The sequence below is a fragment of the Buceros rhinoceros genome, unplaced genomic scaffold (assembly GCF_000710305.1).
Source record: "Buceros rhinoceros silvestris isolate BGI_N320 unplaced genomic scaffold, ASM71030v1 scaffold3340, whole genome shotgun sequence".
Classification (NCBI taxonomy): domain Eukaryota; kingdom Metazoa; phylum Chordata; class Aves; order Bucerotiformes; family Bucerotidae; genus Buceros; species Buceros rhinoceros.
Genome location: NW_010390047.1, coordinates 17,367 through 40,159, shown reverse-complemented (window position 1 = coordinate 40,159; position 22,793 = coordinate 17,367). Strand labels below are relative to the sequence as shown.

Here is a 22,793-nt window from a genome sequence, read left to right as displayed (position 1 = left end):
GAGGTGGATATCAACTGAAAGTGTCCTCTTCTGACATTTTAATACTTTAATTTTGAGATTTCCTCCAGACCCTTTGAATTCTGTTTCTGAGTATGTGCATTCATAGTAATAAAAGTATTCCAGCCTATAGTCTATTTTAACTGAACCCAATTAACTTTGTACAATTTACATTGTACAAAGACCCTGAAAGTTTTTTGGAGCATCCTTCATTCACGTATCAGAATGGTTTTTCTTTTTTAAAATATATAATACCCTTCTTTGAACGGCCAAGTATATCTTGAGTTACTTTCATTAGCTGAATAGCTTACCCTGCGTTTTTGTAAAAGGAACTGCAATTTAACTATAAATATATCAAAATGCCACAGAATTCAGGGCTACAACTCAAAAATGCTAATCAGTTTGTAAAATCTAAATCAGCCCCTCCATGAAACCTAGGAGAGAACCTCTGCGGTAGCAGAAGAATTTCCAGAAATTCACCACAATCTTTTTCTAAGTTGCTGTTTGTGCTGATGTTGCCAGACAGCTAAGAGGAGATGGGAAAAGCAGGAAATCTTCTTGGATTTGATCGCAGTGCTGATTTGGAAAAGCAGCTTGACAATGGAAAATATTTTTTTATTTTAAATCATAAACACAAAACTACGAAGTACACGGTAGATCATGATTACATTAAATTGAATGAAGAAAATTCTTTATTTTGGAAACTGATGGCTACAAATCCTTCTTCCTGGACCTTTTTTTTTTTTTTTTTTTTTTTGGAAACTGATGGCTACAAATCCTTTTTCCTGGGCCTTTTTTTTTTTTTTTTTTAATATGTATCCAAACCAGGTTATTTACTGTTGTCAGTACTATTTGCTGAGGTACTGGGGAGTTGAGTGCGGTACTTGAGAACAACAGATACAGCTTTTAAAGTATCATCTTCCTGTTTTCCTATCTTGGAAAGATTTTTCTGGAATCTTACTTTCAAAAGATGTTTAACAATATCCATGGCTAGTGCTTATTTTTTTCCTTGAAGATATTAATTTATTTATCATTGTAAAATACCCAATTTATTCATTCATCTTGATCAATAAAAAAGTCCTTAAGAGAGATCTTGCAGTTTTAGCCCTTGCATCCTCTATGTGAAAAAGTTCTTATTTAGATCCCTTGACCTTTTTTGTAGAACTTGTGAATTAGGAGAACTTCAGGTAACCTGAGGAAAATGAATACTTGGATGAAGAACTGAATTTCTAAATGAAAATGTGATGAGGTTATGAAGAGCACGTAGATGGGCCAGGAAGGAGTTTTATCCAAGTAAAGGTCTCATCTGTCATGTTACTGAAATGCAAATACACGAGTAATTTTCTTTTTTGACTTAGTTGATCATAAAATCAGCACGTTTCTATTATGAGACTGGCCAGTGAAATACACCCATTTTCCTGCAGTGTAGAGCACTTAGTTTTTATTATTTTATTATGCAACTAGTGCATACTTGGGCTTTTAGGTTTGACCACAGTGACTTGTTCTACCCATGTCTGTCCTTTAAAACTAACACCGTACCTTTGGTCTTACAAAGTTTCTATTGCTATATAAAGGTCATATAACAATTAAGTGGTTTTGGTTTTGTTTTTAAATCAAGGTGTTTGCTGCATTCCAGTACCAGTTGAAAGATGGATGATGATGACTTTGGAGGATTTGAGGTATGTTATTTGAATGACTTAATTTTGAAATTTATTTTCAACTATTTTTGTGGGATTTTATAGGGTTTTGTAAAATATGTAACAATTTTTTTAATGTTTCTAGGCAGCAGAGAGTTACGAGTTTGGGAATGGTGAAAAGCAGACAACATCCCCTGCTATTGCTTGGGCAGCATTTCCTACAGGTATTGATAAAATCTTAGTAATGTATTTCTATTCTTCTCTATTCGTTGTAAATATTAGTACTCTAAGGAGTGTATGTGCACAATAAGAGAATAGGCAGCAGTGAAAACCTAGCAAAAGAGTGTTCCTGCGGAATTATTTTGGGAAGCTGCAATTCTCAAAGATTAACTGTTTTGTAGAAGGAAAGAGAAGTATGGTTAACCCACTTCAAAGGATTGTTGGCATCTCATGGGAAGAAGAAATGGAGATTCTTTGCTCTGAGTATATTCTTACTTTTGAGTAAGGAAGGTCTGTTACAAAAGATGGGAAAACATACAAAAAGTAAACTTAACAATAGAGCTTGAACATGTTACTTTCTCAATTCTATCTATGATAAAGTCTTTTAGTTGCTCTGAGGTGGGGGAATGATCTTTTTTACTTTAACAGTTTTTAAAGTTGGAAAATATATTACACATCCTTTATCTCGAGCAGAAACTAAAACATTATGGAGCTACTTTTATTAATTTATGCAAATGCCTGATGCCTGTCATGATTTTAAGAAATTAATAAAAGCTCATTGATAGTGGATAAATGTATAGTATCAGTACAACTGAAAGATTAAATAAGTGTTACTGACTGGCAATTGATTTTGTTCTGGGAATTTAGTCTAGATTTCACTGCTTTCACAAAAAGAAAAGATGAAGCAGAGGAGGCAGGAGACCTGCATAGGTGAGCAAGGAGCTTCTGGAAAAATTTACATGGAAGAAGGAAGTTTATAGTATGTGGAAAAAGGGACTGGCCACTTGGGAGGAAAGTAGGAAACTTGCCAGAATATGTAGGGATGCAACAAGGAAGGCTAAGGCCCTCTTGGAATTAAATCTGGCAAAGGATGTCAAAGGCAACAAGAAGGGCTTCTTCAGGTACATCAGTAAGAAAAGGAAGACTAGGGTAAATGAGGGCCCACTGCTGAATGAAGTGGGTGCCCTGGTGATGGAGGATACAGAGAAGGTGGAGGTCCTGAAGGCCTTCTTTGCTTCAGTCTTTATGGCTAAGGCTAGCCCTCAGGAATCCCAGTCCCTGGCAGCGAGAGAGAAAGTCTGGAGGAAAGAAGACTCTCCTTTGGTTGAGGGGGATTGAGTTAGAGATCATTTAGGCAAGCTGGACACCCACAAATCCATGAGCCCTGATGAGATGCATTCATGAGTACTGAGGGAGCTGGCAGGTGTTATTGCTAAGCCACTCTCCATCATTTTGGAAAGGTCATGGAGTACCAGAGAAATTCTTGAGGAGTGGAGGAAAGCCAGTGTCACTCCAGTCTTCAAAAAGGGCAAGAAGGCATGACCCAGGAAATTGCAGGCCAGTCAGCCTCACTGCCATCTCTGTAAAGTTGATCAAACAGCTCATTCTGGAGATCATCTCTAAGCATGTGGAGGAAAAGAAGGGTATCACAAGTGGTCAACATGGATTCCCCAAGGGGGAATCATGCTAGACCAATCTCGATAGCCTTCTGTGGTGGTGTGACTAGCTGGTACAGGAAGGGAGAGCAGTGGATGTTGTCTACCTCGACTTCAGCAAGGCTTTTGGCACTGTCTCCCATAACAGTCTCACAGGTAGACTTAGGAAGTGTGGGTTAGATGAGCAGTGAGGTGGATTTGGAACTGGCTGAATGACAGAGCTCAGAAGGCTGTGATCAACAGCGCCAAGTCTAGCTGGAGTCCTGTAGCTAGCGGTGTTCCTCAGGGGTCAGTACTGGGTGCAGTCTTGTTTAACGTATTTATCAATGACCTGGATGAAGAAACGCAGTCTACTGTCAGCAAGCTTGCTGGTAATACAAAACTGAGAAGACTGGCTGGCGCAGCAAAAGGCTGTGCTGCCATTCACCGAGACCTGGGCAGAGAGGAACCTAATGAAGTTCAACAGGGGCAAGTGTAGAGTCCTGCACCTGGAAAAGAGTAACCCCATGCATCAGTACATGTTAGGAGTTGACCTGCTGGAAAGCAGCTCTGCCGAGAAGGACCCGGGAATTCTGGTGGACAAGTTAACCATGAGCCAGTGGTGTGCTCTTGTGGCCAAGAAGGCCAATGGTATCCTGAGGTGCATTAGGAAGAGTGTGACCAGCAGGTCGAGGGAGGTTCTCCTCCCCCTCTACTCTGCCCTAGTGAAGCTACATGAGGAGTATGGTGTCCAGTTCTGGGCTTCCCAGTTCAAGAGAGGCAGGGAACTACAGGAGGGTGTCAAGCAGAGAGCAGTGAAGATGGTGAGGGGACTGCAGCATCTGACATCAGAAAAGTAGTTCTGGGCTTCCCAGTTCAAGAGAGGCAGGGAACTACAGGAGGGTGTCAAGCAGAGAGCAGTGAAGATGGTGAGGGGACTGCAGCATCTGACATCAGAAAAGTCTGAGAGACCTGGGTCTGTTTAGCCTGGAGAAGAGAAGGCTGGGAGGGGATCTTACCAATATCTTGAGGGCGGTTGTCAGGACGATGCGGCCAGTCTCTTTACGGTGGTGCCCAGTGACAGGAGAAGGGGCAACAGACACAAACTGAAACACAGGAAATTAAATTCAGGGAGAAACTTCTTTACTTTGAGGGTGGAAGAGCACTGGAACAGGCTGCGTAGAGAGGTTGTGGAGTCTCCTTCTCTGGTGGTATTGAAAAACCACCCGGACACCTGGTTCTTGTGTAACCTGCTGGAAGTGAGCCTGCTTTAGCAAGGGGTTGGACTGGATGATCCCCAAAGGTCCCTTTCCTAACCCCTACCATTCTGTGAATCTGCAAAACATCACTTTAGCATCATTAGGGAAAAAAAAACAATCCACGGTTTATCCTTTGGTCAGAAGCTAAAGATTTCTGCCTGTTATTTTTTTTATTGTGATGAATAAATTATGCAAACTAATTATACCTCTGAAAATAAGACAGGAATTTGTGTCTATTGAGTTCTCCATAAACCGTGTTCTTCAGATGTCTTTTTCTATTTATTTCTGGCGCTACTGACTTTCATCCATTGCAGAATAACTAGTTTTATTTGTCATTGCAATAAAGGGAAATGAATAGTAACTATATTTTCCAAAATATCTTTATTCATCTCGTCATTGTGACTGTTATTCAGAAATACTGCTGAAATTCATTAGCGTATTCGAATGTGTGTAATTAAATTAAATCTTAGCTGTGCAGTGTCTGTTGCATGAAGTCTTATTTAAACCTAAGAAGTTTTGTAGAGTTTAAATGGTTTGTAAGTAACATGGAAGTTTTTTCTATGATTTGTAAGTGACACTGAAGTCTGGGAGTAGCTTATACCAAGGTATTTTAACTATTTCAAAATTAAAACACTTGCATTAGGAATATTTTATTACTGTAAAATCTTTTGCATGACTTTCTCATGCAGATGTTGCTGTGAATAAACTTACTGCAAAAGGCAAGATCTTATTAGAATTGATAAAAATGCTCGTTAGACATTGAGTTGTAAATTAATGTTTTTGGTAACAGAAGTAACTGAATTGTCTGTCCAGTGTTATTTTTATATGTTGTTCTTGTCATACCCTAGAAATTCATCACTCAGTAAGGTTTGCTGAGAAATGTCAGAAATTGAAATATATCATGTTGCTGTTGAGATGCTTTTGATAAATTTGGAGTGTGATTACCATTATATACACCCAAGATTCGGTGAACTTTAAGGAGGAGGAGTACATTACTCATCAATTTACTGCATACCTGATCTTTTTGAGATATAAAAAGTTATAAAACAAACCACTGAAACCTGTTGTAGTGTTTCTCAGTATGCAGAAAGAAAACAGAAATTATTTCTGAGGCCCCAGTGATGGATTACAGTGAGCAATTTTGCCCTTGAAATTTGTCTTGGGCTTCTTACTATCTTTTTGAACATTGGATTCACTTTTTCAACAGACTTCCAATAAAGCAAAATATTTATTGGTATGTGCAATTAGTCTTTTCTATTCAGTACTTCAAATCAGAAAATGTTTATTAATTGTGGTTGTTGGCTCAGAAAGGGAGAAAAATAAGAATTTGTACGGCAGAAATATTACACCATTCTTTCCTTTCCCACCACATCAGTTACCAGAAAGCAGGCACCTCTTCCTGTTGGGCTTTCCTAGCAGCGTCACCTAATAGAAAAACACTGGTAAAAGTGAGAACAAATGTATTTTCTCTCTCTCAAGGTTGCAAGTTTCGGCTAGAACCCATCATAGTGGGGGCTGTATAAACATGGAAATACAAAGCAGGGCTGGTCTAAAGAGCCTTGGTCTGTTGGAATGTATGTATTGTGAGTAGGAAGGAATGGGTGAGTAGTGAAAGAAAAATACAGTTTGTTTGTGTAGTCCCTTTACTTAGATGTCTTTGCTACTACTGTTAGCCAGGTCTGATGCTTGTATTGGGTCTATTCCTTCTGATTGGTTAAATGAGGTAGAAACAAGTAGTCCTTCTTAATTGGTGTCGTCATATATGTGATGAATTTCCTTTTTTTCTTGCCAGCCTTAACCATGAGGAAGTACTAAAAAGAATCACAATTGTAGGCCCAGTGTCTGGCCTTTGGAAAGATGAGAGGGAACTACTGAAACATCAGTGATTTCTTAGCTTGCAATCAGTCACTGTATTTAAAAAAAAAAAAAAAACCCAAACCAAACAACCAACAAAACACTTTGGGAATAAAAAGTGATTCTTTGGAAAGATGAGATCTCTCTAACAACAGTAATGGGATACTAGGTCTTATGTTTAAGCCTCAGGCTTAAACACAGTTCAGAACCGAGAAAAACTTTAAGCTTTTAAGAACTCTAAAACAAATTATGGAGTATTCTAGTGCCTTATCACTAGTCCCAGAAGAGATTCGAAGAGGCTTCATGGTATTTTCTTCGTATGTTATTGTAAGACACTTTTCAGGGGGATTTGCTCTTTGGATTCATAAACTAACATTTTTGAGGAAAAAAAGGTAGTGGTTATGCTGTTCTCAATTTCATTTATCAAACATTAATATTTAAACTAAGCTATTTTTTAATACAGTGGCCAAATCTAACTGTGAATGTGGTGTTACTGACTTCAGAGATGTTAGTGGGGTTAACTTGATAACACTTTTTTGTTTAAGAAAGTAACTCTAAAGTATTTTAGACTCTAGGATGTTCCTTGGAACCATTAAGCAAGATACTTTAATTAATGAAATAATTATTTGTACGTCAGTTTTGCTTTCGTTCTTCTTTGGATGCTAGTAGTACAAATACACTGTTATGCAACTTAAGTTTTAAGAGCGATGCCAGTTTGCAATTCAGTAAGTGTGTACTGGATATTGAAGTTTTGTCTGTATTTTTTTTTTTTTTAGTTTGTTTTAGTTGTTTCTTTCTTCCTGGAGAAGAGATGTACAAACTATCAATTTTCTTGCGCTTCTGTAGGTGTCAGGTTTTGAACCTTTATGCCTGAAGGAAGATCTTGAAATTTAGCACTGTGCTTGCATATCAACAGATTCTGGTGTTATCTCTGCTGTTCTGAGGTTATGAATAATAATGTCCTTTGCTTATAGCGAATATTAGGAACAGAATTTGCATCTCTACATGATATGTCAGTGTTTCATTTCGTCAGGAATTCTTCTCTGGACATCCTGTAATGGAGCAAATGGAAAAACCAGGCACATCTTCACCAAAAGAGGACTCTTTCAGCTGAGATGGGGCAAATCTGTTGGGAATTGTTCTAAGTAAAACAAAAGTTGTTTAAAAAAAAAAAACTGAAGTGACAAAACAGGATGAAAGATGCTTTTTCAGTGAAATAAAGACAGAATTCCCACCTGGGAATGGACTGGAAGTGCAGTCTGAGCAGGCGTTTCTGATTCAAGGTTGTGTGTTCAGAATTATTTTCTTTAAAAGTATTAGGTGAAACCTGATTAGTAGTAGTGTTAACTGGATGAGGTGGAGATTTTCTTTTAGCTTCATTTCTTGAGGAAAAGAGGCATGTTTTTGCTTGCAGTCCCTGTTCTGTGTTATGGGTTTTGAACACGTTACTTAGATTTAGTGAAATAATTTATAGTCTCATTTAATTGCACTTCTTTTTTTAATCAGTAACTGAATAATGATGCTGGTGCTTCACCAGAGAAAAGGGAGGTTGAATCCAGTCGCTGTAGATTCTATAGAAGCTATCTGGTGTGAAAGCATATTTGGAGATTTAGAAGCAGCTGTCTAAGGCTATGGGAGATGATGGAACTAGGGCACAAGAACACTGCTGTGTGGAAGCCAGCATTGAAGCATAAACATCTTAATTTCACTGTTTCGCATGACCTAGGTGACCTCCATCTGTTTAATGGAAATGTAATCAGTTCAGTCCGTGAACTGGAGAGCTGTTCCGATGCCCAAAAGCTGAAATAAGCTTTTAGGTCAAGCTTGAGTAGCTTCTTTGTGTCCATCAGTTGTAGTGACTAGGTCTCCGCTGGCTGTAAAGCTCACATAGCCATGTAAGTTTCATTGGTTTGGCTGCTTACGGGGTAACGTTTTTCTTTACTTTTCTTCTAACCTTTGGCCACATACACTAGAAAAATTGTTAGGTTTTATATGTGGCTTCCAGTCTGTATTAACCCAAGGTTAATCTACTTATTAATTTTTGACTGAAACGTTATTTCGGTACTTCTTGGGGCAAAGGTGTGTCAGAGGAGCTGTATTTGTTTATTTATTAAGTTCTTTGGGGATCTTTTCTGTTCTTTGTGTAACGTCAATATGCTCGCCTTCTGTAAGAGCATCTGGAGGTAGCATATATAATTTTGAAGCTCTTGATTTACCCTTTGGAATAATTGGGCCAAGTTTTGTGTTTGCTTTGATAGCAAGAGTTCTTAATGCTTCTTGAATAACAGAACCTTCTCCAAATTGTTGAAGAAGAATTTTCTCATTGTTCGGAGGCTTTTTCATTAACAATGCAGATGGAGTCTATGTATGCAAAGCCTGTTTTTCACATTTCAACTAATAATTCAATATTTCTGATGGTCTCGTTTGAAGTGTTGAAAGAACAAACGCTTTGAAGTGTGTACGATATGAGATGGGGTGATCTGTACTAGCGTGCAGATATGTAAGCAGACATCGGCATGGCTTCCAAGGTGCTGTTTTCAGCTGTTGTGCTGAAGTGGTTGTTTTCAGATGTTTCTTTTCATAATAAATTTTGGTTTTTTGAGGAATACTAACATCTTGACTTGGGAGGGGTGGTGGAGGGGTCAGAAATACTAGTAGGAAACTAATATATCCCTAAGGAGATTGTAGTGACCTGGTTTCATTCCTTGCCGTGACTGGACAGGGTTCAAAGGTCTTTGTTGATGATGGTATACAGCCTCATTTAACTCTGGAATGGTCTTGCTTTTTATTTGCAAACATTTCCATTACCTGGGGTATGCTGTTTTGAAAAGGAGTCACCTAAGTTTACAGATTTGACTATCTAGAATTTACATGTGGTTAAGAAATTGTCTTGTTGCATGTTCGTTAGATTACTTATCTCCTCCTCTTCCTTAGAGTTGCCAAATTGCTTTAAAAAACTGTCTTACTGGCTGAATATTGTGGCAGTTTCCTGGAAACCAATTTGTTTTAAGAGACAAAACTGATGGGAATGAGTTACCAGCTTTCTTATGTTGTGTAGTCGAATACTGAAATACTGGTTTTGGAGATTCAGCTAAACAGTTGCAATGTTGTAAGCTTTTGGTAGCTGTGTATAAGTTTTACTTAAATAAGTTAGAAAATAAATTTAGTATTTCCATATGGCCTTCGATTTAAGATGTTGGAATGGTATATGTAATTACTACTTTTCTTGAATAGTTTGGTTCTTACAGTTATGCTTGAGCAACTGTATGTGAGGCTGGGATTTAAGCAGATCACTGACATTTGGACACACAAAAACAGTCTTAAACTTTTGATTTGAATGTTGCTTTTAACTGAAAATGTCCGGTGATACGGTTTACTGAGTATACAGTACATTTAAGGGTCATTGAATTGTGTCATCAGAGACATGGGTAGACGAAGATGAAAAATTAGGTTTTGTTTCTCGTGGCTTTTATTTTTAATAGCTGAAACCTACATGTAGGGGAACTGTGCTGCAAGTAGTTTGCAGTGTTCTGCAAAAGTATGTCAAAGAATTACAGTCTTTTGCTCAGAGCCCTGCTGACATATCATCTCTTAATTGCTGTATATAAATAACATCCAGTTAGTAAATGTTACTGCTGTTTATTTTTTCAGTGGTATAATTCATATCTCATGTCTTCATTCTGGAGCTCAATCTGAAGTATATGACTCATATGGTATGTTGATTTAACAGTTCATATTCATCCATTTGGTTTTGTTTTCAGGATTTCTGATCCCTCAATGATTTTAATAATTGTTTGAGCTTCCTTATTAGGATAAAGGTAAAGATTTTTTTCTTCCATGCGCTGGTGTTACTGATCTCTGCTTCTATTAACAAACTGTGTGGTTTTGGCAGTTCTTACGTACAAACCTATGATAGAATATTTTTAATATTGGTAAAGTCAAGAGTTTGGAAATTATCAGTAGTTTTTTTTCTAAGCACAGTATTTCAGCCTTCTTGGGCATATGACTTCTGATATGCCTGTAATTGAGTACTTGCTGCTTGACCTCTAACTTTCAGGTATCAGAAATAAGACTTGAGCATTAAGACTTGCATTGTATAATTTGGAACTTCCCTGTGTTAGGTACCTCTGAGTTAATAAATGTAAGTATTCTGTGTGATATAGGATTTTTTGTGGGTATTTTTAACTGCTAGCCTGCACATACTTGGGTGGTTTAATGATTTCAAAATGTTCTGAGAAATGGATGGGTTTTATCCTGCATTAGATCGTGCTGAGAGAATTGCAGAAAGAAGGTAGTCCTACCCTTCTTCATTGCTATACTTCCCCTTTGCTACCTGCCTGAGCTGGTACAATATTCATGCCGTTGTTCGGGGAATGGATCCAGAGTGGCGGCAGGAAGGGAGTGGATTTGTTATTGCTGAAACTGCATAAATGCTTTTCCTGACACGGGACAGGGGCCAGTACATTAATGGGAGCAGTCTGGGAAGGTGCAAACTGCCTCCTTCCTCAGCAGTGATCTGCAAAGCATTACTACAATGTTTCAATCCAGTTTATGTAAAAGATGTGCAGAAATGACTGTAAAAGAGCAGTTTTGTAAGGTTTTTTTCGTTTCTTGTTTTGTATTGGATCAATATAAAAAAGGTGGCTTGTCTGCTGGCCAGTGCAGCTGGATCCTGGGGAGGTCTGCAGCACCCAGCCCTGGTGCCTTCCACCACCTGGGTTCCTCTGTGGTCTCAGATTTATTTCTAGGTACACTTTATATGTGTGTATTTATATATGCGTGGCTATCAACGTGTCCCAAATGGCAATGCTCATACTATCGCATCCAACTGGGGAATAAGCCAGGCCAACCAGAGCAGTGACGAATGTTCGTTAGCTGCCTCTTGAGATGAGAAGTTAGAAGGCCAGCCACCTCAGGGGTGTGTGTGGTCATGGTGGATCCTCTTGCATCCCTCCAGGGAAACCTTCTTGCTCGATTACTGCTCTGAAATGCCTGTACACAAACGCCCACAGCTTCAGGAACGAACAGGAAGAACTGGAGATCTGTGTGCAATCGCAGGGCCGTGATGTCAATGCAGTTAGAGACGTGGAGGGATAGCTCATGTGACTGGAATGCTCTCATGGACAGCTACATACTATTTAGGAAAGATGAACAAGCGAGGCCGTGGAGTTGCTCTTTATGTGAGAGAGCAGCTGAAGTGTATCAAGCTCTGCCTAGAGTGGGGGGGTGAAGAATGAGTCAAGAGCTTACGGGTTAAGGGGCAGGCTGATACAAGTGATGCTGTGGTGGGTATTTAGTACAGACCACCTGACCAGAAGGAGGAGGTCGATGACGCCTTCTACAGACAGCTGAAAGCAGCCTCTCAATCACAAGCCACAGCTGAGGTGTCAGGAGGATGGGGCCAGTCTCTTTTCAGTGTTCCCAGCGACAGGAGAAGGGGCTACAGGCACAAACTAGAACACAGGAAGTTCCATCTAAACATACGGAAAAATTTCTTTACTTTGAGAGCGATGCAGCACTGGAACAGGCTGCCTGGAGAGGTTGTGAAATCTCCTTCTCTGGCGATACTCAAAATCTGCCTGGATGTGATCCTACACAACCTGCTGTAGGTGAACCTGCTTTAGCAGGGGGACTGGGCTAGGTGATCCCCAGAGCTCCCTTTCCTAACCCCTACCATTCTGTGGTGTTGTAGTATACGCATGCTCAAGAACAGGTTGATTTGGAAATTCACCAGGACTTTTGGAATCCTGCCTTGCTTATTGAAGCAGTTCGAGGAGATACACTGCATCAGGGCAGGCTACTGTGCAAGAATATTTTGTCATTATTATCAGAATGGCTGTGTATCATGGCAGGTGGTGCAACAGTTGAAGAGGAGGGTATCTGTAAAGTGGTGCTGAAAAGCCAATACCAGTACTAGATGTGCTTCAGGAGCTCTATTTCAGACTAGTGTTAGCCTAGTCCTGGGGACTGGACCGTCTATTAGCTGTTGGAGTCCAGTCAGTTTTATCAGAGGTAAGTTTTTGTTTCAGGTATTCTGAAACTGTTCCATTATGATAACTAAGGCATGGTAAGGAGGAATGATTAAGGGATCATCTTCCCTTTTCAGAATTTTGAGCTGAACTAAAATGCTAATGCCATTTCACCGGTATATACATCAGAGGAATGAATTCAGAGAGCTTGAATTACAGACGTAGCACATGTAATTCTAGGAATGGGTAGTTTTTGAATCTTTAGCATTGTTGACAGTGAAAATAATATTTTGTAAAAAAGGTGTTTGAATGATACCTCGGAAAGGTGCTGCCTTTTCTTTTTTTCTGCAAGGTCGTGTATTTAGTTGAATAATTTTAAACTGCAGTATTCAGAGGTGCTCACCAGTTGTTCCTCATTTCCTAGGCTTTATTGTGATAGCTTAAGAAGTGAGTTTTTTGTTTCTGTTTTTTCTTCACCCCTCAAAATCCTAAGCATTCACTACTGAATATAATAACTGAAATCACTGGAAGGTCCATTTGATTGTAGAAGGTTTCACATAAAACTGTATTATTTGAAAAATGAAGTCTTATGTGTAGCGTTGGATGCCCCCGAAGTATGTGAATACCTTAAGCTTTAACCTCTGTGAGTCTCCATTCCTCATCTGTATCCAGACTCAGTTTCTGGTTTTTACCTTTGTGATGAATTTTTTTTCATGAGAACTATGCCTATACTACAGTGATCATCACCGAAGGATGAATACTAACACCACAAAGATCAGGGTCGTGGTAGGTTTTTCCTTGCGAGTTGGCAGTTCTAGGAAGAGAAACAACTTGTCTGTTCAGTCAGAATTACCTGGTGCAGTATTTTAGATGTTTTGTCATGTGCTGGAAATTGATTTCAAACTGAAGTTCAAGTATTAAGTGACAGCATAAAATAGAGACTTTACTGGGTTTTTAGGAACAAAAAGTTCACGTTCCCTGTCATCTCACTGTCGTTTGAACTAACGGAGTAGGTAATGGGTATAGGAAGCAGCCTCTGTACATAACGGAAGCTGAAAAGGTCCCATTTCCGATTCTGGAGAAGAGCTTACTATTAAACACGCAGGTGTGTCCCAGTCCTTTGTTTTATTCTGGTTACCTAAACTGGTTCCTGGTCTGTTTGCTGAAGTACTGTCCTCTGTGCTTTTCATCTGATTTTCCATTTTCTGCTAAGCTGTTGTTCCCCACCCCATCCCCACCGTGTCCAAATCTACTGTTGCTGCAATTGGCATTCTGTTATTTTTCTGTCTTGTAGTCTGTTTTCTCTCTCCATTTTGTTAGATGAGGTTGCATGTTCTTCTAGAGCTGGAAGGTAAAGGTGAGACACAGAGCTCCTGGATTTAAGGATTAGTGTGTCCTTTTGAATGCCTTTAGGCCGATGTATACTCTTGTTTGCACTGTGCCTGCATGCTTGTGCGGTACAAAGCAGGGATACTGAGAGGCCGATCCTTGCTGCAGGCTAGTGGCATTTTTACATTTTACCAGACTTGTAGCAATAACGTGAGCTGCTTTTTCTCAGCCGGTTGGGTATACTTTGTCCACTGCAAAGGCGTACCTGTGGCTGACCATGTGGAAGTTTGCAGGACTTTGCTGTTAAATTCAAAGTGTGTACAAAACGTTCTCATCTCTTTCCTTTTTTTATCAGTTTATGTCTGAATCTTTTGTGCAAATGCTCAAGTTTCTGTTGTTCCAGGTTGATAATGTTGATCTACTGTTCAGGATTTTTGTGCTGTAACTGGAAATTGCTATGGAAGAGCCCTCAGTCCAGTATTAATTACACTGAAGTTCTATTAGCTAGAGAGTTAATTACTTTGTTATCTTTTGATCTCTTACAAAATGTAAAGCTGCTTTTATCATTTGTCTAGGGAACCTGTTTGTATGTGTTCTAAGACAGCTGAAGATTTTTGTTACCTTTAAAATTTATAAAACTTAGGAAATTTTAAGTATGGTTTTTAGAGTTGACTTAAAGTGATTAAAGATCACACTGAAGGTGAAAGATTATGTGATCGGAAAGAGACAAAAGTTAAAGCTGCTGCTTTTGATGATAGTTGTCTTGTGAAACCTCTGTGTAAGTTACAAGCCTGAATTTAGTATGACTGTACAATTTTGAATGTCCTTAATTTGATAGTACACAAAAATACAGGAACTCTGTATGGAATTATTCTTCAGTGCAATTGGATTATAAGAACTACATAACCCTTCATTAGGATGACTATACCTGTTGCTAGTGTGATGGGTTTTGCTAGGTATAGATTTCAGAAATGGAATTAATTTTTGAATGCTTCTTCATATTGTGCGTGTATTTCTGTTTTTATTTCTTGCATTAGTATCTGAAGTCCGTATATCTCCTGATGTTCTTCTGGAGCACTCTGTGCCTTCTGCCTGCCTGGTTCCTTCTGACTCATTCAGTTTATCAAGTGATAATATGGCAACAGCTATTCAAACAGCCAACAACCCTGTAAATCCATGTGTTCTTGAAGAACAGGTAAAACCACAATTTTTGTGTTTCAGCATGGGAACTTGTTGTATCAAATATCTTAGCACTGTATCTTTTCTGAGCAAATTTAGACCAAATTGCCTTTTAAGAGCAAAAGGTCCTTGGATTTCTGTGATACAGACATTGAAGTGAAATAATTTTTAAATTGTGTTTAAATTCTATAACTGGGTGACACCTTTCTACTTTGGTACGGGCTGCGAGAGAGGTAAGTGTATTAAAGAGTTATTAAAAGTTAAAGGCATGCTGATAGTGCTAGACTTGAAAGTAGGATACAGTAGCAGGAAGGTTCTCTAAAAATTTTTTTTCTACTAAAGCTATAAAGATTATGGCTGTACATATCCGTCATACTTGTATGTTTTCTCAGGTGGTTTTAAGAGTAAAAAATAAACATTTAATCTTAATTATAATTAAATTAATTTTAGGGGTTTTTAAAATTTTATTTCACTTTATTTTTTTTCCCTGGGACTTTTTGTTCTGCAGTCTGACACAGTCCTCATTGTTTGGTCTTGATCTCTCCTTGTGGTTGCAGTGCTGCTGAGAACTGATCTTAGCTTCTCTGGGGGGTGAAAGTCTTTAGTTTAAACTTAACAATTAGGTGAGCAAGAGAGGGAGAAGAATTTCTGCCTGAAGATTAGCACAAGGATGCTAGATTGCTGAAGATGGTTGCTTATTGAGGAGAACTGAATACATTTACCCTCCCCAGTGAACATTTATTCCCATTGATTGTAGTGACACCTATTTGAACAAGTTTATTGATTGTAAGGTTCCTTGTTTCAGGATACATTTTAGTATATACTTGAGTTAGAAAGTGCTCTTGTCTTTCTCTGAACCAATCAGTATTTGGGGCTAGTCTGGAACCCCACTGTTTTCAGCACGCACTTGGTTTTTTAGGTGGTCTCATCAAGTCCCAGGGCCACTTGTGGTGACAGCTGAATTTCACAATTAAGTCAGATAATCCATAATCTGGCCATTTAAAAGCATTTTGCCAGAGCTAAACAATTTATGCAAAATACGTGGTTTAGTTAAACTGACTCCTCTGAGCAGCATCTGTATATTCACACTTCCAGAAAGACTGTGGCTAGCATAGCTCAAATAATTCAGTCTTATTAATGAATTAGTTACTGGTTTGTGTTTGTTTCCAGCCTAATGTTCTGGGGAAAGTCTATAAAGAGAGGAGTTGTGCAGTTGCAAATGATACTAAAGAAATTTTCTTAGAAATCCAAAAGTTGTGGTTTTCTTTTTTTTTTTCTTAGGGGAGCGGAGGGAAGTGTTTGGGGTTTTGGTTTAGGGATATTTTTTTTTTTCTGATGCCAGTCAGGGTCATTTTATGTGTTGAAACCTCTTCATCTGCATCTCCTACAATGTTTTGATGAGTAAATTTCTATTACTGGCAGGCTGACTAAAATACGCTTTTCTTCAGCCACAACAGATCCTCCCCTTTTTGATTCTGGCTGACACTGAAATGTGAATAACCTGTATCCTTTCTTGTTTGCGCTAGGCCAACAACTTTAGCTTGTTTTTTTTTGGGGGGGGGAAGAGTGCTTTGGATAGCCCCAAGTACTAAGGCTTAGGTGTATTTTTCAAAATGAAGAAGTCATTTAGTTAGGTAATCTTACTGAAAATAAGAAGTACTTTGTTACTTCTGAATAATTATGTGTGCAAATTCTAGTTATAGGCCATGTTTCAGTTTTCCTCGTCTTGTTCTGGTCAGGTACTGACAGACCCATGGTTCTATAAACTCTCTTTTTAATGCAGGAAATAATGTATTCTTTAGTTTGTATTATCAAGCGTTACTAAAGGAAGAAAGGGAGTTGAGAGGAAGTCATTTAACATTATTTTGAAATGCAGACCCGGCTTTTCGCTCTTGGATAAAACTGAAGGAAAGTAGTGGACATAAAGCTATAATAAGATATTCTTACCTCTGTTAGACTAGGATGTGGGGAGATGTCTATTCTTCTATAACTGTATCTCCATAGCCTCTTGAGGCTTCACGTTAAACTTCGACATCTCAGGTTCCAACATCACAATTTTTGGCAGTGCCAGACTCTAATTTTGAGTAACACTCAGAAGTAGAATTAGCACATCTCGCTTCTATTTCCTTCTTGCAGAAGGGAAACTCAGAGCATGAATCGCAGTTTTCTTTCTGACTTCTTTGTCTACTGGATCTTAGGTATCCTTGTACAGTCAAGATCTCAGCTATTTTTGTTTGTTTCTTTCTTTGAATCCCTTGAGAGATACTTATTTATTGGAAAGAAAATCTGTATTTGAGTGTCTGGAATAGAAGGTGTTAAGGGAATGAATTAAATCACAACAGTCAAACCTTTCTTAACAAACACACTGATATGTTACTTTCAGCTCCCTCCCCAAATATCAAGTGCTCTTGGCTTTCAAATGCTTGTTGAAAAAGTGACAGCTGAAATTAATTTACCAGCTTTTGCCTTCGAAGTTCCTTTCTGTGATTTAAACAACTTTTTTGCCTTTTTTTTTTTCTTTTTAAGAAGTTAAAAAAGCTTTGGCTTTTGTCAATTAAACCACAAAGTATTTTAAACCCCACCTAATTTATTTTTGTGCTTTTCTGAAAATACAGGCTTATTACCAGTGTTTAATCTGTTTTGGGTGGTGTGTTCTAGAAGTATTTGTTTCAATTTTTGTACTTCGGCAGTTCACTGAAATAGCATTAACTAAATATTGTAGATGTGTTCCAATTACTCTTATTCTGTTGGTCTAGACTCAAGATGAGATATTTATTTTAGCACCAAAAAAATCGTATTCCCTTTCCATAGCTACTGTTTGCAGGCTGCATTACGTGAAAACATGGAGTGACTAATCCAAGGAGAGTATATTTCCCTGTAAGCCCAGTACTTTGAGATGGATGATTCATTTTCACTCCTGTTTCTTTTCACTGCTTTTGAGTATTTTTGCCAGGTTGGAAACACGTATCTGTGCCATCCTTCTTCTTAAAGCCTTCTCCTAAAGTATTCCTGAAAAGCAGTCGAGGAGATCAGAAGGACTGATGAGAATCCATCTAGAATTACTAGCCTTTCTTCCATTATTGGAGGTTTATTTTTGGCCAGCACATCTTACATATGAGAGTGTGCGTGGCCAATTTCAGAGAAGCGTGGTTTCAAAAAAGTAACCTTAGTATTTACAAGTCTGAAGTTCTGTAATGTCATCTGGAAATGAAATTTGACTTGACTGGAATGTTAAATTCCCTTCACCGTTTCCTTTACCATTTTGTTTCTTATATGGGTTAGATTCAAGCAGATATTCCGGTTGCCTCTTTGAATGTACTTGAAGACAAGACTTCAGTTACATCAGCCATTGCTTTGGTTGATGCTGAGACACAAAGAACAAGTGAACCGAAGAGCAACCTTCAACAAGCTGTTGCAAACCTAGAAATCAAGCTTTGCACTGCTGAAGAAGAGAAATTAAAAACTGAAAAGGTATGAATATATTTTTAATAAAAATATTTAGCATTTATATAGGATTTAAATGTAGTTGGAACCGGCAGAGATTTGCAATGCATTTTCTTAGAAAATTAGTCAAATTCCAGAGAAATTGGCCAAATTTAGCCAAAATACCTTTTTTTCCCCCATGTCTTTTGTCTGTTTTAGGCTGAATTTTTCTAACTTCCAGGAAAAAAGATTTCTGGAGGGGGAAAAAAAAAGAAAAAAAGACAAGTTTTTTTAGCATGGAGCCATGAGGTTGGAAGGTACAGCGATTCCCCTGTGTTTCTGAAGTGAGTGTATGGTCACTAAAGTTGAAAGTGTCATTGGCTGTCTTTATGATCTTAACACATAATGGGGTTTTTTGGGGGGGGGTGGTGGTTTTTTTTTTGGTTGGTTTTTTGTTGGTTCTTTGGGGTGTTTTTTGGAGCTCTGGTAACTAAATTCTTCTGACCTGAATATCATAGAGTACCAAGTAGGGCTATGCCTGTAGTTAGTGGAAGGTCGCTGAGGCATGGAAGACTTAAGTTTAATTTTTGCTATTCTCAATACTTCCCTTGAATAGCTATGAAGGTATGCTAGAGAAGGAGGAAATGGCTTGTTGGAAATGAAAATGAGGATGAGTAATTAGACACAAAGATGAGGAGGTCTGGAATGGATTGATTTTGCTGGGAAGTGAGTGTATAGAGGGCTGGAAGGGAAGCATGAACACAGACTGTAAGAGGAGGTAGGTTGGGAGCTAGGCTCTGAATTGAAGAAATGTTGTACAACCAGTTTCTGTCTCTACAGTTGAGTTGAGGACTTTGAATCTCAAGGACTATTTTTATTAGTTCATCTAAAACCAGGATTGAACTAAGCAGACCTGCTCTTTCTGCCCTCCCTGTGACCCCCTCAGTTGTGCTTTTGTTTGAATAGCTGTACAGTGATCTGGCAGGGCATTTGTTTCTGTAGTGGCTTCCTGCATGGCTGCAGAAATAGTTGTTCTTGAGCAACTGAAAGGGTGCCAACCACTTATGTACAGTAGAAATGAGTTTGGTAGGAGTGATAGCTGCATTAAGAAAAAATAAAAATCTTTATCCTTTTGGATAGCAAATCATTTTGAAGTTTACTGTCAGTAGTGTCATTCTTCCTCCCTTATTCCTGCCGGGCAAGCTTCTAGACTGGCTCTCTGCAAGGTCACAGAATATTTTAAAGTTTTATTCATTTTGGAGATATAAGTAGAGATCATTAGAGCTGTATGCAATGGGATTTCTGCCTTATGAGTGAAACCATTTGCTAAAAGTGCATTTTATATGCTGTTTTTCAAATGTAGAAAGACAGAATAAACTATTAAAAATATGGAAATAATTAGAATAGAATAGTTCCAGTTGGAAGGGACTTGCAGCAATCATCAGGTCAACTGACCACTTCAGGGCTAACCAAAAGTTGATGTATGTTATTAAGGTCACTGTCCAACTGCCTCTTTAATGCTGACAGGCTTGGGGCACTGCCCACCTCTCTAGGAAGCCTGTTCCAATGTTTGGCCACCCTCTCTGTAAAGAAGCGCTTCCTAATGTCAAGTCATGTAGAGAGCAATCTCCTTTTCTTCAAGCTAGACAAACCCAGTGACCTTAGCCACTTCTCACAGGATATGCCTTCCAGCACGTGCCTTTGATTTTAAATAGCTTGTACTTCCTGAAAATGTTGTCTCAATTTAAAGGCTGCAGTCAGAGTTTTCTTGCACAATCTTTTATCTCTGTGTATATTATGTATATATTATACTGTGTATATTATCTTTATGTATATTATGACAGCAAGTGTCATAGTCTTCAGAAATGAAATTGTTTGGAATGATTAACTGAATTTGTATTTTCACAGTTCATAAGTGTTTGTAATTTCAAGTATTTTATTTTGTAAACTTTACAGGAATTAGAATATTTACTGGAAAAACACAGTATTCTAGAAATGGAATTATTGAAGGGAAAAAAAGAAAAAGTAGTTTCACATCAAGATCATTACAAGACACTGCAGGTAATTTCTTTCTTGTAGTATCTTGCTTTTCTTCAGGAGGATTTTGTCTGGAGTATACTTATGTCCTGCAAATATCCTGTTAAATGTCTGTAGTCCTGCTCCAAAGCCTTTTGAATTTAAAGAGTTTCTAAGCTCTTTAGATCAGAGCCTGGCTTTTGACTTTCCCTGGAATGTATGTCTAATAGCCCACTTGCGCAAGTACAGTATCGTAATTTGGATCACTTATCTTTATTGTGATCTATTTCACAAAAGAAAAAGACTTCGCACTGTTGGTCTGTGTTTAACAGTATGACTTAGCATGCTCTAAAGAAGCTGTGGCAAATTATTTGTAAAGTTATAGGGGATGTGAATATGGAATATTTTGTGTTGCATAATAAAAAAAACTATATAGCATAACTGCATGCTAGACAATGGAATTAAAATTGCTTCCATTGCAGAAATCAATATTGTTCATTAAATACGTTTGTGAAGTCTGAGATACAAGACAAATTGTTCATTGAAGTTTTCAGTTTTCTTCCACTGTTAAACCAGGACAAACAAGATTTTACAGACTTAAAATAGTTCAGAAGTTTCTTGTTGGTAATTCAGCTTCATTTAATTTTTTTGCTGCTGTGGATGGTTATCTACTGTATCGTTTCCCCTTTGTACTTAAGTGTTGCTGTAATCTGTATTGAGTTCTTGGCTGCAGGATTTCCTAGAACTTACGCTAATATAATAACGTTATCTTTTCTTTTTTTCTTGTGTGTAACATCCAACTCAATGGAAGAAATTGTTGCTTAGCTATGTTATAAAAACAAGTTTTGCTTAAAAGCCTAATTTATGGAGTATCGTACTGGGTAATGATCATCATATGCTCCTGACAATAGAATTACTGGATTTTCTTTTTTTAATACTTTTGTGATTCTCTTCAAACAGAAGTATTTAAGTAGTGGAAATATTATTGAGGTTTGCAAGTATCAGTCTGTCTATCACATCTTTTTGAGTCAGGTACTGCAGTTTTCAAGAATGACAAGGAAAGGGTCATAACCTTTTGTAGAAAAACTCATGTTCTTCCTCCTATTGTCTTCTGGTTGTATCTGGAATCAAATCAGAGAAGACAAGTGAGTCATGTTTCTAAGAGCTGACAGTTAAAATTACTTCCATGAAACTTGAATACTGAATGCCTTCTGTACAGCCTTTAATGCCAATTCCTTTTGTCTTTCTCCTTTGGCTCCTGGAACACCTGTGGCCACACACTGAGTAAGTCTGGCAGCTACTCAGTACAGATGTCTCTCTTGCTAGCATTTTTTTTTCCAGTAGAAAGAGCTGGTTATTAGTGCTGTTGATTTGAATAGCTTAAAAGCAGACCATAGTCATGACTCTGACATAGCTTTGGGAACTTTCAGGATAAGACTTCCGACTGAACTGATTCTGGCATCCTAAGCTGTAGGTGTGCTTTGACCTACTACCTCTTAAATGACGTTTCTGTGTCAATATTTGATATGTAACCCAAATGTCTCATGAGATGGTTCCAACTGTTTTTTACATGAACATGCGTTATTTCCTGCACCTTTTTCTATACTAATTAACTGGCTTCCAGCACTTGTGACATAGTGAGTTCTCAAAAGCTGGTTTGGAGGTATTAGAGCCAATCAGTTAGTCACATCTTTAACAAGGTGATATTCAGGTTAGACTATTTTTTTGTGAAGTTATTGTGCTTAGTTCTGAGATATTTCATTAGTCTTTGTCAACTAAGTCAGCAATTCTTTTTTGTCTTCCATCCCTGTTTTTGTCGTCTTCCATCCCATTAATTTCTGCCGCAAACAGCAGTGACAGTTATGTTGCCACAGTTCTGTTGTCACAAAGTTGATCGATAAAATATGCTTTCAGGTTTTTTGATCTAAGAAAAATATTTTGAAAGACAAGGTAGGAACATGAAACATGTTACAGATTGGGGTTAGCAGACTGATGAAGTGAATTGTGTTATAGACTGGACACAATTTCTTCGTTGTAGGTGTGAGAAAAGCATTATATTTAATTTGGTAGTACTGAAAAATAGAAGAATGGAAGGGGAGTGATAACGACTGTTCGTAACCAGAGAGGCCAGAGTTCTGAGTCTTTGTTACAGTGTTAGCATATAACCCTCTTCCACGGGCACCCCCTTGCCGTGGGGAAGGAGCTTGCGTGCCCTTGTGAGGTTGAGAGCTGTGCTGGTGGTGGCATGTGCCTCCAGTGGGGTCTCCCAGGCCAGACAGGTCTCACTGAAGGGTCAGACACAGTGTGTCCACGGGCAGGATGGGCTCACTAGCCTTCGGGCACCATCCTAGGAGAAGGACAACTCTGACCCCAAACCCGGGCAGATGGAGCTTGTTTAGCCCTGTAAGGCTCCATCATCTAAGAGAAGGACACTCTAACCAAACCTACGACCCGAGGACTTCGCTGTCACTGTCCAAGCTCGCCAGGCCCTGGCAG

The 22,793-nt window shown here is 38.5% G+C and overlaps 1 protein-coding gene across 1 annotated transcript in view; it reads left to right on the top strand.

The window, feature by feature from the left end:
• Positions 1 to 1,646: 1,646 nt before the first annotated feature.
• Positions 1,647 to 22,793, top strand: part of LOC104493491 (coiled-coil domain-containing protein 91-like) — a 25,406-nt gene continuing 4,259 nt past the window's right edge. Inside the window, exons 1-5 of the mRNA XM_010136180.1 lie at positions 1,647 to 1,676; positions 1,780 to 1,858; positions 14,717 to 14,874; positions 18,141 to 18,329; positions 20,238 to 20,342. Coding sequence (XP_010134482.1) covers positions 1,647 to 1,676; positions 1,780 to 1,858; positions 14,717 to 14,874; positions 18,141 to 18,329; positions 20,238 to 20,342 — 561 coding nt within the window. The remainder of the gene's footprint in view (positions 1,677 to 1,779; positions 1,859 to 14,716; positions 14,875 to 18,140; positions 18,330 to 20,237; positions 20,343 to 22,793) is intronic.